Source organism: Pelmatolapia mariae, linkage group LG12 (assembly GCF_036321145.2).
Source record: "Pelmatolapia mariae isolate MD_Pm_ZW linkage group LG12, Pm_UMD_F_2, whole genome shotgun sequence".
Classification (NCBI taxonomy): Eukaryota; Metazoa; Chordata; class Actinopteri; order Cichliformes; family Cichlidae; genus Pelmatolapia; species Pelmatolapia mariae.
In genome coordinates, this window is record NC_086237.1 from 18954493 (window position 1) to 18968034 (window position 13542).

General features: G+C 40.3%; 2 protein-coding genes across 6 annotated transcripts in view; one reads left to right on the forward strand and one right to left on the reverse strand.

Moving 5' to 3' along the window:
• Window positions 1–952: 952 nt before the first annotated feature.
• On the reverse strand, window positions 953–3500 carry lysmd3 (LysM, putative peptidoglycan-binding, domain containing 3). Of its 2 annotated transcripts, none has more exons than XM_063489902.1 (3): window positions 3453–3500; window positions 2189–2464; window positions 953–1661 (listed from the first exon to the last, which is right to left on the reverse strand). In XM_063489902.1, the coding sequence occupies exons 2-3, from the start codon at window positions 2453–2455 to the stop codon at window positions 960–962; spliced, it is 969 nt and encodes a 322-aa protein (XP_063345972.1). In that variant the 5' UTR covers window positions 2456–2464; window positions 3453–3500; the 3' UTR covers window positions 953–959. The 2 variants fall into 2 exon arrangements, with proteins under 2 accessions (XP_063345972.1, XP_063345971.1); XM_063489901.1 differs by having other exon boundaries at window positions 3349–3489.
• Window positions 3501–5590: 2090 nt separating this feature from the next.
• adgrv1 (adhesion G protein-coupled receptor V1) overlaps window positions 5591–13542 on the forward strand; it is a 112230-nt gene continuing 104278 nt past the window's right edge. For 3 of the 4 annotated variants that reach the window (XM_063488944.1, XM_063488947.1, XM_063488945.1), the window contains exon 1: window positions 5591–5938. The gene's annotated coding sequence lies outside the window, so the exon portion shown is untranslated. The remainder of the gene's footprint in view (window positions 5939–13542) is intronic. The other variant, XM_063488946.1, reaches the window with a different exon arrangement.

The following is a 13542-nucleotide window of genomic DNA, read 5'->3' on the forward strand; positions in this document are numbered from 1 at the left end:
ATGCTGAAATATGTGCACATGGCAATAATTTATTCAAAATAGATTTATTTATTTTTCATCCTGTAGACAGGTTTCACAGGTTGAAAGGCACATACTGTTAAGAACACAAAATGCTCTGTCATAGAATATCAACTGAACACAGTGATAAAATAAAAGGGCTACATAACAAGTCTAAAAATTGTACATAATTACAAATGAGTTATTGTGGGAATATTGTGCATTTTCCTCACCATGCTCTTATTTATATTTTTGTTTCTTAATTGGGGAAAAAAAAACAGTTCTTTCAAGCAGGATGGAGATTCAAGAAAATTTCATTTTAACTCCAACTGATGATCAATACTGTTAGTGTACATAAAGACTGATGTTCAGTCTTCAAATAAATTAATTTTAATTACACACAGTGGCAGCAATCCTAACTTTTCCAACAAGTACCATTGGAAAGTACAATGTAACTAACATGGCAAAAGTTACAGCTCAAACGTCTTTTAAACAAATCCACAGATGAGCGAGCCCACTGAACCATTTTAATCGAATAGTTTATTCTGCAGTGCTGCTGTCTGTAACTCCCTGGGCAGCATTTGTGTGTAACCGGCTAAAAATTCTCCAGCATAGCTGACTGCAAAGACACCATCTCGAGTTTACAGGAGACACTCAGACCAACTATGAAATGCAGTCACTTTTAAAAAGGTTGAAGCAGCACAACATTGGTCTATCAAACCAGATATAAATCTTGCAAAGAGTTGGACCCACATTCAGTCTGTCAACTGTATGCAAATGGAGAGACACAAGTTATGATTGTGGCCACAACTTAATGTTTCAATCCTCCAAAGTTATTGTCTCCTGTATAGTTCAGCCAGATAGATTAGAGTGATGTTTTAAAAGTTATCTGTAAATGGGAACATCAGCATAGTTCTATTAGTTCTCTGAGTTAGCAACACATTTTAGGTGGAAATTCCTTGCTATGTTTTCTCATTTTCTCTATCTCCACCGTCTCCTGCTTTGTCCGCAACCCGTCCCTCCTGATCTCCTTTAACTGCATGCTTAAGTTGAGCATCTCCAGGAATGTCTTTAATCCCGATCAAACCGTTGCCTTTTTGAGACTCATAAGACAAGCCGTTGTGAGTTTGTGTACCAGGCATACCATGATGGCTGACGTTAGCTTTCAAAAGAACTTCATAGTACAACAGATAAAAGATGGGTGTGACAATGCCGACAAAAAGCATGATTGCCACAGCAGTCCACCATCCCATGCCCCAGTCTGCCCCATAATAAGGATCCTTCCTCTGTACTGGTTTATATCCAGCTTCTCCTAGTAATGGCTGCTGCTGTTGCTGCGTTAAAGAGGAAACAACCTCACTGAGGCCGCTCCGAGATGGTCCTGTGGATTTCACCAGCCGCTCAATGTCCTTGTCCTTCTCCATCAGGAATCCTTCCACGCTGTCAGTGGAAGAACAGGAGTCCATGGAGGATTCAGAAGGGAGAGAAGTAATGTGCGAGACCTGAGGCAGATGTCTAGTGCCTGTGGGCGAGGCAGATTTGAGAGTAGCAGCGTTATGAGTCTCAGTGAGGACACTAAAGCGCCTCACAGGAATCTTAACTGAACGCAGGGCAAAAAAGTCCTGCTCTGTCAAAAGGTTGTTGGCACGCTTGATGTCCGCCACCTGGGATTCACAGGGGAAAAAAAAAAAATTATAAGAAGTAATTAATAAGCCACTTACAATTTGCCATCTGTTGAACCTTTAGAGCCAACCACTGAATTGTACCTGAACTCTTTACATGCATATATAAAAAACACTAATTATAATAAACTTTCCACAGATGTTTGTCAATCTCACATATCTTTTCTAAGAAAGTGCTGCTTTACATATAGTAAGAAATCATTTTGAAACATTGTAGTGAAAACTACAAATATTCAATCTGAAGGTGTTAGGTTGCTTCCAATTCTTTGTTTAGCAAGCACTTTCAATTTCAGAAATTAATAACCACTATCATCATAAAATAAAGTGAGCAACAACAGCTTATCTACAACTCACCTGCTTTCCTAAACATATAAAGCAACAAAGCATGTTTCTGTATGTTTCCTACGTAAAGAGAAAAGTGCAGGTATACAAAAACATACAAATGAGGATTTCAGTCCATGCTGCAAAGGAGCGGTAAGACAAACACACAAGTCTAAGCAAACACATACTGAGCAATGGTACTGAAGGGCAATGCTGTTCAGAGTGTCTCCCTCCTGGATATCTCTGGTCAAATAGATAATGTCATCCATTCTCTCTTTAGAGGTGCTCCTCCGGAGTCTCTCTCTGCCACGAGGCCGCAGCTCATAGCTTTCCCCATCCTCTTCTGACATATCATTTTCTGAGCTGTTGTTTCCGAACAGATAGGCATGCCCGCCATTGGCAGGCTGCACCATGGTGGCTGACTGGAATCCATAGTGCTGGCTTCTGCTGGACATTTTTCTTCACTGTTTTAGGCAGAAGAAAAAAATGGCTTAGAGCACAGGCTGATAGACTGAATCAAGAAAAAAAACTTAATAGAGTGTGCATCTTAAAATCTATGGGCTATCCAACTTACTTAACATGTGCTACTGTAGTTCAACAGAATAGGCATTAACATTTTGGCAGTATATACAGAAAACACATTAATCCTGCTATGATCTGACAGATAAGACTGATTACACTGAATGTTTTATACTCAACCTATACCACTATGATCATGCTATATGATCAGGCTAGTCAGCTCTCAAAAAGGCTCAGTCAGATCAGATAAAGGTCCACCATATCACAACTGTGAAATAACCGCAAGGCAATACTATGTTATCAGTTTAAACAAGAAGCCGTCTATTTTTGGACCAATGTAAGGCCAGACAACGAGTGCTATGTAAGCAGCATGTAGTGCTGAATGGTTTAAACAACGGGCACACCAGCAATCATCTTCTTATTCAAGTACGCAGGCATGTGATTAACTAACCAAGCTCGTAAAGTGATATGGTGGCTAAAATTTAAGGTTAGCAACTATTTAGCTACGTTGTTGTCTACGAACAGCACAATGCTGCTACACTCTCGCTTTTCTCGTAAAACAACAGTGAGGTGTGGGACGATTATATTTCAGAAATAACCGCGTAAGTTAAGAAACACTTTCTTTAAGCCATTAAACTACAGTCTTAAACAGACTTTCCAGATCCTCTCCAACAAGAAGCGACATGTACAACCGAACAGAAACCCATCTCCACGGGCTAGGCTAGTGCTAACTGGAGTCCACATTTATTATGTCGCCACCGCTAATGAGCTTTGTGTCCCGTTGATCAGCAGTTGATTAAAATGTCTTTAGGAAATCGTTTACAACTACCTTTGCCTGATAAAGTGAATCCCGATCCCTCAATTGTTCTTTCTACTGTCCATACTTCCACTGGATTCTCCTTGGTCTCTCCCTGTAGTCTGTTTGTTACGTACCTGCTAACCGCTATTGAACTGCTACCGCTCACGCCACGTCAACACAATATTTACGTAATGACGCTACCACACGCGACCGTAGGGCAACCTTTATTTTTTTGCCGCGAGGTGGCGCCCAACGTCAAGTAAAACTGCGTGTAAAGTAACTTAATTTTGAATCGAAATGATAGAGTTGTTTTATTTTCTCAGTTTACACCCGTGTATTGATAGTAGCTGCGAGGTTAAACTAACGGCTTTGTTTATAAAAGTACAACACTGTACTGTTGGCTGTGAACACTGAGGCTTTATGGGGGCTAAACCCTGCGAAACGTGTCTGTAAACAGCTAGATTAACCTTAAGCCAGCCAGATTCCGTTTTGTCTTAACCTCTGTCACTATGAACAGGATATAGTTAATACAGTTTACTCTACTTAAATACAGAGTAAACTGTATCATTTCTATTCTGAATTACGTACCTGTTGGTTACCACTGCTGACCCTAGGATATACAGTACTGCTAAAAAAAAAGTCTAAGAGACTACGCATAAAGAAAGAAAATATGTGCAGTGATTGCAGAAACTGCAGATGAGTGCAAACATACATGGAAATACAGCACACATTTTTTGAGTGCTGTATTTTGCACAATTCTAATAAGTCTGAAAGTCGATATTTGGTATGACCACATTTCTTCAACATAGCCTGGACTGTCTTAGACAAGCTTTCTTGTAATTTCTTAAAGTAGCCTCCAGGAATAGTTCTCTAAGATTCTTGAAAGACATTCAAAGCTCTTCTTTTGATGTTTTCTGTGTGTGTTTTTTTTTGTTCCGGGTGTGCGTTTACTGCATGGGGAGTGTGTTTGGTATCATCATCACACTAAAAAAAATAAAGCTGGTGCCAGAAACACTCTTTTCGCACTCTTTCTGGTGTTGCATGGTGCCTCAAATTCTGACAGCAGTTCATAACTCCATAAATTTTGCCAAGTTCCCCAACACCATGTGGCTTAAATGCAGCTCAAAATAACGACAGAGCCTCCACTGTGTTTTACAGATGGCTGGACTCTATACATACTGAAAATGATTTGAACCAAAAATCCAAACCAAAATGTTTGGATTAATCACTCCGCAAGACCTGTTGCCACTGATTTTCAGTCCCGTTCTTGTGTAATTTGGCATACCTCAGCTTTTTCTCCTTGTTTTCCTTCCTCGTGACTTCTTGACAGCCACCTTTTCCACAGACCATTTCTGATGAGGCTTTAGTAAGCAAAAGATGGATCAACCTACGGGCCAGATCCATCTCGAATGCCCTATGTTACGTCTTTGCTGGATTTATTTGTCTATTTCTTAAGGATATGATTTTCAGATACTGTTCATCTGCTGTTGATAGTTTTTTTTAGCTTTGCCACTTGTTCATTTTCCTCAAATATTGGCTAAAGATAGAATTTTATTTATTTATTTATTTTTATCCGTTACGTGTAAAGACAACACTGCTTCCTCCTTTGAGTTAGTTGCCTGATTTAAGCTTGAATGATTCATAAATCAGTATTAAATGGCTTATCAAATATAATTCCTAGAACATGGACAATGTACAAGGACTGGGCTGAAAATGGGTGGAAAAGCAGCCAATGCCCAAAGAAAAACTTTGAAAGATCTTTAGAAAAGCTGGAGAACTATTGCTCAAGAGTACTTAAAATAATTAGTAATGAATAGCAATGAATGAATGGTTTCTATTATCATTACACATAGCGCAATGAAATTTGGTTTGGCTTGCTACTGAGAAAATAAATAAATGAACTAAATAAGATAAGTTAACCAGAATAAAGCGCATAAAATTTAAAAAACGAGGTGTAGCTCAAGACTTTTGCACAGTACTGTATATATTATTGTATAAAATTGTGTGAACTGGGACCAGCTGTAAATGAAATTCCTCAGGTGCTAATTTGCAAAGTTTGTGCAGAGTATAAGTGGCAGACGACAGCGAAGAGGAGAGCGGCTCTCCATGCCTGCTCAGCTCACAAGGTGGAGCTGTCGGCCAGCACAGCGTGTGCACGGTAGTGTGCACCCTTCAGAGACAAATGGGATTAAAACATCTTGTCTCATTAGCAGCGACCGGGAGACGAGCTCGAGTCTCGGAGTAGCTGTAAAGTAAGCTTTCTGCTCGGACAGCAGGCCGTGTTTGTACAGTAACAACAGCTACAGCTGCCACATGGCCGCAGGAGCCCGGAGTTGTGTGTAGAGAGGAGCAGGTCTCAGAGAGCCGTGTCCGTCTCGGCTATTTCAGCCAGCTCCAGTCCCGTTACATGACAGACGCGCTTCTACCCACGTTGTTCACGGAGAGCTAAAAGCTGCGGAGGGGAAGGTTCAGTGTCAGACAACACGAAACGATGCAGTTACCGGCTGCTGTTTGAGAAGACGTGGAGCCGAAGATCTTCGGAGCGCACACTGATGTTATCCACAGAAATAAACATTATAGAGCACAATATTTTGGACTGAGAGGTCAAGCACGGTGTCAGGTAAGTTAACACGATTCGTGTTGTGTGCTTTTACTAAGATTTTTCTGTCTGTCAGTGTGATTTGTGAGTTAAGAACGAGGATGAGTGGCGACCAGCAAAACTTTACAGGATTAATTTCACAAAGAGCTGAAGATGCGTCCGATGTGGTTTCGTGACACTCTTGTATTACAGTCTGTCAGGACAATGCAGCCGTCTTGGATTTATTTCTCAGTAAGCCAGTGAGAAATGACTGGTTCCTCCAGCCGCTAGAGTCAGCGGTGGATTAATAGTGGGAAGGATAAAGGAAACAAATGAGTAGCGATACCCCTCATCAATTATGCCAGACAGCTCAAGCAGACGCATTGTGTAAGACTATAAGAAAACGATTAAAAGTGGTTGGCCGCTGCTAATTTCTTTTTGCCCTGTGCCAAAAATACCCCTCGGTGCAGCTAATAAAATTGAAAAGCTTAAATATTGATTCAGCGCAATCAGTAGATGAATGGCCGAGTAGCCCATTGAGGACGGAGACAAACGCTTCCATGGTTACATCCAGGATCTCCAGTGTGATTACTCCGCTTTGTGTGGGTTTTCGCTCTCCCACTGAAATAAAACAACAACTGCCACACATGGTGAGCCGGGGGACCTTCTCATAAAGACTCCGCTGACTAATCTATAGGCTTACTCGGGCCATAAGTAATCTTGGCATACTTTGAGTTGCGCACATGTGCTGCTACTGTTAAAGAAACGAGCGGCGCCTTTAGCCCCATTGTGATGCTGCTTCTTTTTTGGGGGTTATTTTACGCAGATGGCTCCATAATTTACACCATTTCGTGGGGTGGGGTTTGCAGACCTTAAATAATTGAACATCTCCTCCTGATCTCTAATTGATTTGACATGATGTCATCTTCGTGCGTCCTTTGCAAATCTCTTTTGTTGCCTCCTCTGTGGTGTGGCCAGCAGAGTTAAATCCTTTTTTCTCACTGGGGAGGAAGGGTGGGGAGCTGTTTCTGTATCCATTCAGCGTCTACACCTGCTCTCCATCAGCTGTTTCTTCTGTGAATCTTTGTAGAAATTAGTAAAATGATTTAATCAATTTGTTCCCTCTTTTTTTACAAAGAAGCAGAAGTTGACAGGGGGTTCACAGTTTTATTCTTTTTAACCTCCTCTCTCCATTCTCATCATTAGAAAGTCATATGTCAGAGTGAGTTTGTTTTTGCAGATTGGGGTTCTCTAAGATCCTCACTTGCTCAGAGGTCAGGTCCTTTGTTTGTCGGTGTTTATGTCATTGCCTGGCAGGGGTCAGCCCCCATTCGCCTGTGGAAGGGGCTGAATGTGATTCACTGGGCGGAAACTGTTTTACTGCTCGCCTCTCTTTCCTTCTGTCTCACCTCCCTAATGGCTGCACGGTACAAAGAGGGGCAGTGCCATAAACAGACTATTCATTGATGAAAGGTGTTGGACTGTCACACGATGCAGAAAGGATGAGACCGATATTTTGTGGGGATGAGAGGTACTCTCGTTTTAGTGTGTGGGGATAGAGTGAAAGAGTGGATGAAGGCACCATGCAACAGGCTACCCCCCCCCCACCCCCACCCCCATTGAATCACTTGCTTCACAAGATATGTGAAGCACATCTTTTATCTATCTGTCTTTAATTGAATGAAATTTGTGAAGTTTAATTAGAACAATGCATGACGTGAAGGCTACTATCTGTGAACAGTTGCCTGTGATCTTTTTGTTTGCTTTTATAAGCAGACGGTATAAAAAAAGGTATTTTGTTTTCATCCACAGTTTTGTGCTTTACTAAAGCATCTTTTTGCATGGTAAAAACACAGGATAGTAACGGCCATTTGGAGCAATACAGGAAAACTCAGAGAAAAAGACTGGATTCAGTCAGTATAAGATAAAACTATAGTTTTATGGTCAGGTTGTCATTTCATCACCTTGAAAGGGCACTGACTCTGAAATGATCATGTCTTTGAGGCAGATTCTTATTCTTCACATTGAACTTGGTGTTATGCAAGGATCTGGTGTGAAACATGAAAACAAATTCCTGAAACAGTTGTTAGAGTAAATGTTTTTGGGTAAATTTAAAGCTAAAATGCGAAAGGTTTCTCAATTCAATTTTTCAATTCAATTTTATTTATATAGCGCCAAATCACAACAAAAGTCGCCTCAAGGCGCTTCATAGGTACAGAGAAAAACCCAACAATCATATGACCCCCTATGAGCAAGCACTTTGGCGACAGTGGGAAGGAAAAACTCCCTTTTAACAGGAAGAAACCTCCGGCAGAACCAGGCTCAGGGAGGGGCGGCCATCTGCTGCGACCGGTTGGGGTGAGAGAAGGAAAACAGGATGAAAGACATGCTGTGGAAGACAGACAGAGGTTAATAACAGATATGATTCAATGCAGAGAGGTCTATTAACACATACTGAGTGAGAAAGGTGACTGGAAAGGAAAAACTCAATGCATCATGGGAATCCCCGGCAGCCTACGTCTATTGCAGCTTAACTAAGGGAGGATTCAGGGTCACCTGGTCCAGCCCTAACTATATGCTTTAGCAAAAAGGAAAGTTTTAAGCCTAATCTTGAAAGTAGAGATAGTGTCTGTTCTCCATACCTTTAGTATCAAAAATATCCAAAAGACATGCAGCTCGATTTAACAATGTTTCCACTAACAATCAAAGACATGACTTTTTGGATTTAATCTTTTTCTGTATTGTGTATAGTGACTGGATTACAGTAATGAATAGGGACAATTTCTGACCCTTTGGGGTGAATGTCCTCAAGCAGGAGTTATTTCAAATTGAACTCTTTCAGTTTTTGATATTATTCCAGTGTGTTTCATATCGATTACACAACAGCTGACACTGTGGGGAAACAAGGCTGCTTTGGGAAGATCGTTTTAATAGGTTTTTCATCTCCCTTAGGAGACATTGAAAAGGTACAGAGAACATAAAAATGCAGGACAGTATTTGATTAAAAAAAGTAAATAAAGTAATCTGTACCGTTCATATTTCTGAGTGGAGAATAATTCATTTTTGATGTTGAGATCTTGTTGTATGTCCTGTTGTCTAATTAACATTCAGCATGCTCCTTCTGGCTCCTCAGCAACAAGTGAGACTGGAGCTATGCTAACTTAAAATGTCGCCCTGCTTTTTATCTGAACTTTGATCATTATGTCTAATACTTCATTGCCTGGTCTGGTGAAGCAAGCTTAAGATTTTCTAAACTGACAAATTCAAGCCATGAATAATTCTCTTGAAATGTTCTCTCTCTGTTTTACTGTTTTGTACTTTGTTTTTAAAAAGTAATTTGACAGTTGGTGCTTACACACGGGAAACAGGATCATGGTTTAGTAGCTGTTGTCTTTGGAGCAAAGACACAGGAAAGCGGTGGCCTTTCAGTGATGTCCAGCAATCCTGAGGTCTCTTTAGCAGGCCTAACCAACCACATATTGTTCCCAGTGAGAGGATTCTAGTACGGTCACTGCCGTGAGCTCTCGGCTGTGACCTCTACGTCACATTTCACAACCACAAGCTCATTACATACACACAGACACACACACACACACACACTTGTACTTTTACAGTCATTGTTATAGTGTCTTCTCTAGGAGCGAAAAGGAGACCTTGTACTTGTTCATCTGTTGACCATCTCCATTACAGGACTAAACTTGAACCTGACCTTTTTTATGGTAAATCAGATATATTTCAGAGCCTTTACTACCTGCTGTTCTAACTCTGATGCATGACCAGTTCTTCTAAAATGTTACAGAATTATCAATACAAAATATCAGTTTCAGTTTGTAGTATTTACACTGCATTCAATTTTATCTACATTTCTGTTCTTGCAAGTTCAAGCTGGTCTGTTTCTTTTTATCTAGCAAACAGCATGGAAAATCTGTGCACAGCAAAATTTCCTCAGATATCAAAACATAGGGAAAAGTACAAGAACATTCTGGAAGGCTGTGTCCTTTGTTTCACATTAGCTTGGCTAGACTTTGTACAAGTTAAATGGCGTTTTAAAGAGTACTGAAAACATTTTCTTTTCACCAGTCATCGAATAATGTGTTATTCCAAAGCTCCACAGATTTATTTGATGATTACATCTTTGGTTGTTCGTTATTTATTCCATTCTTTTAAACATGAAGACCCCCACCTGGATCCCTTTGTCTGGCGATAAATCCACACATGTTAAAATCCACGTGGAGCCATGTGGAAAGCATCCTGTGATGCCCTCCACCCGTGGTGCAGGTTGAGTTGCTCACAGCCTCACACTTGGCTGGAAGGACATCATGGGTATCTAACCTTATACTGTTTCTTTTTTGTAACCACCACTTCCCCTTTCTAATGACTTTACTTGTGTTATGTGTGTCTGAGTCTGAAAGAGCGTGAAAAATAATGAGCTTCAGAAAAGCAGTGTCCTGTCCATATAAAACAAACCTATCGAAGTAGGTCACCAACGTTTTACATCTACAACTCCTGGAAAAACGTTTGGCATCACCGCTCTTAAGTTTTTTACTTTGAAGCACATACACAGACCACAGAAATGATATAAAAACTACTTTTGTTTGATAGCTGAAGATTCTGGAAAATTCATGTAAAACAGGTCAGTTGTTTTTAAGATTAATGACATTTTTTCCAGATCAATCTGACAGAAATTATGCAAAATAATGTTGGCTGTTCCCAGTCACCCGTGTCTAAAATGTCTAAAAAGTATGGGAACATTATAAAAGGAAAATATACTAGTAGACGGAAGATGTCACAGCATCAGGAGAGAAAACTCAAAGCAATACTGTATGTCTTGAAAATGCACAAGAAAACTGATGAAAAGCAAATGGGGAGAAACACGTTTGTTTGTTTGTCATATACCTGAAATGGGCTGAATGAAATGGGATTTACATACAGAAAAGTGAAACTAAAACCAGCATTACCACCTAAACAGAAGAAAACAAGGTTACAGCGGGCTACAGGGAAGTGATCAAAGACTGCGTTTGATTGGTTTGATTGAAGTCGATGTTTAGTTATGAATTACAAGTCTGCACTGGCCAAGGAGATTATGCTGGGACTTTAGTCTGGTGTTATTCCAGTGAAACATAACAATGACTGCCTGAGGAAAATAAGCAGACTTGTATGTGAAATAAAAGACTAAGAGAGATACACATGCACACATTTTGGACACTTGTCTCATTCTGTCAATATAAAATAGATTTGGTACATGGCACGCTTTAATCTGTCAAATAGTATCCGTGCTAGCTTGATACACAGTGTTGCTTTTCATTAATGAAGTCCTTTTTATCTTTTTTTTGAATGAACATCCTCCAAGTGTGGTGATTCCATAGAGTTTTTTTTCTTTATTTATCCACTAACCCCCTAGTTTCTGTGTAAGTCCCATCATTTTACATTTCATTTGCACAAACTTTCCTTCTTTGTTTATCTCTCACTGCTCTCATTGTGCCGCTGTTCATCACGTCAGAGGAATTCCTCGTATGTTTGTGTGGTTGATCCAAGCGTGCCCGAGAATGTGGTGGGTGTGTTTATTTATGTAAAAAGATGTGCACATCCACTTTCTCTCACTGTCTGGGTATATGTTTAAAAAAAAACGTTTTAAAAAAAGCCAGAAAATTGTCATGTTTTGTTGTGTGGACACTGGACAGGACCCGCAAACATGAACATGTGCACCATCTCAAATTCACTATTACATAATACGTTGGTTGTTTTGAATCACAACAAAGTTGATTCACAGCTTAATTTGAGCCATGATCACCATTTATTTTTACTGGTTTTGGTATTTTTCTCTAATAAATGAAATTTCTTGACCCAAGTTGTTCAGGAATTTGCTTCAGCCTCACCGTCTGGCCCTTAGTTTTCAAGAGGCCACAACAGCCTGAAAAAGGGGCTGTCCCACACCTACTGTAGTAAGGATGTGTATAGTGTGTGTGTCCTTATTTAAAAGTGATAGAGGAGAGCTGGGAGAATAGAAGGGAGTCTGAATGGGAAGATTTGGATTCTGCAGGAGAGGAGGCTAGCATGCCAAAAAGTGGGAGAAACAAAAAAATAGAGAACTGTGGCAATGTCAGAAATGCACATAGAACACAAAAAGGAGCATGAGTGAACAAAAGCCTTGCTCCTTAAAATTGTGTGCTGGTCAGTGAATCGTAAAGTCCCGCTTCTTCTCCAATGAAAATACACCCCCGTTCTGGGTTGCCTCTCTGTTTTGTGAACTCTTTTGAAATGCAATTAGCATTTCATCCAGGCCCAACCGGTTACATGCAAGGAAGTAATACCCTTTCTAATTTGGCCCTTTGGTCTGTGAAGCTATGGAGAGCGCAACCTTGTTTAATCCTCTGAAAGTGTTTTTCTGTCTGCCTCCAGCACTGTCTGTCATACAGGCTAATCAGTCAGCCAATGCTCAAACTGGAAAGCCCACTAAACTGCTTGCGCACTGGTCCCTACTCAATTGGAACCACTTTCTTTTTTTCTATATCCTTTCCTTCCCACTAAGAAAAAGAAAAATCTCTTGTTTTTGGTTGGGGACGCAAGATGCCATTGGCTCCACTTAAGAGCAGCCGACCACGGCCATATGGACAATACCTCAGGAGATTTCTCCCTCTCTGTGTTTCCTTTTTCACAGCAAAATGCACTTGATTGGCAGTCTCTTGCCCCTGAAGGAGAAATGCCGGGTTTGAAAAGTATCGTCTGACAATAGCTGGAGGGCTGACCTCATGCATTTTTGTTCTTTAGAAAAGTATTCATTGAACAGTTTTCTAAGTCCTCTAATGTGGAATGGCATAATTTTGTTGCAAATCAGCCCATCCTGACTTCACAAAAAACACTTTCTCCATTCTTGTTGGACTAATTTTAAGTTTTCTGTTTTTCCCCTTTCAAATAAATAGGATTCTTTTTTTTCTTTTGCGTAGAGCCCTCCAAAATAAGCCCAGTGAGTAATGCCGAGTTTTTGTTAGATTTAATGATGTATGTTTTAACTCTACTCGCTTATTAAGTTTCTTAATTTCCTCACCCCAACCTCTCCGTATGGCGAGAACATTCACTGATCTAAAAATACCAGAGGCAGAAAGTACATGTGAAGTGCAATTATGGGCTTGTGAGTTGACCGGGAATGACAGCCGCGGCTACGCTGGGCTGAGAATGGACGGTGGGTGGTTTCTGACATTCGGCCCGACACACACTGGCCTGGTGGCATCACTTAGTGTGGAGAACAACTCCAACAGAGACCAAACCAATAAACAGATCAGAGGAGACTCTATGGTTTGGGGCTAAATACATAACAAATGCAAACTAGCATTTTACATCAGCTACTCTATTAAAAGGAATATCCTGCTTATGTATATGAATTAAATTAAATGGTGATATTATTAATAGGTTTTTTATTCTGTTTTTGGTTTGTTTAATTTTGTGTTAAAGGTGGTAGCCTTATATGAATTTTGGCAGCTCATTTGTAACCCATCTCTGCTTATTAAAGCTTAAATTATGAGTTGCTCGTATTTTGCATAACCTCTGAATAATAAATTGCTCGATCTGTCCACAGGGCACTTCCACTTTCCAGTGTTTACAACACTGAATGATTGGTTTAGCAGGCTATAAATAAAGAGCAGTACACA

Bases quoted from the DNA above. Each gene is read 5' to 3' on its own strand.
- lysmd3 (XM_063489902.1), bottom strand. From the start codon at position 2,455: ATGTCCAGCAGAAGCCAGCACTATGGATTCCAGTCAGCCACCATGGTG. The intron at 1,662-2,188 runs GTATGTGTTTGC...TGTGAATCCCAG, and splicing joins CCCTTCAGTACCATTGCTCA to GTGGCGGACATCAAGCGTGC.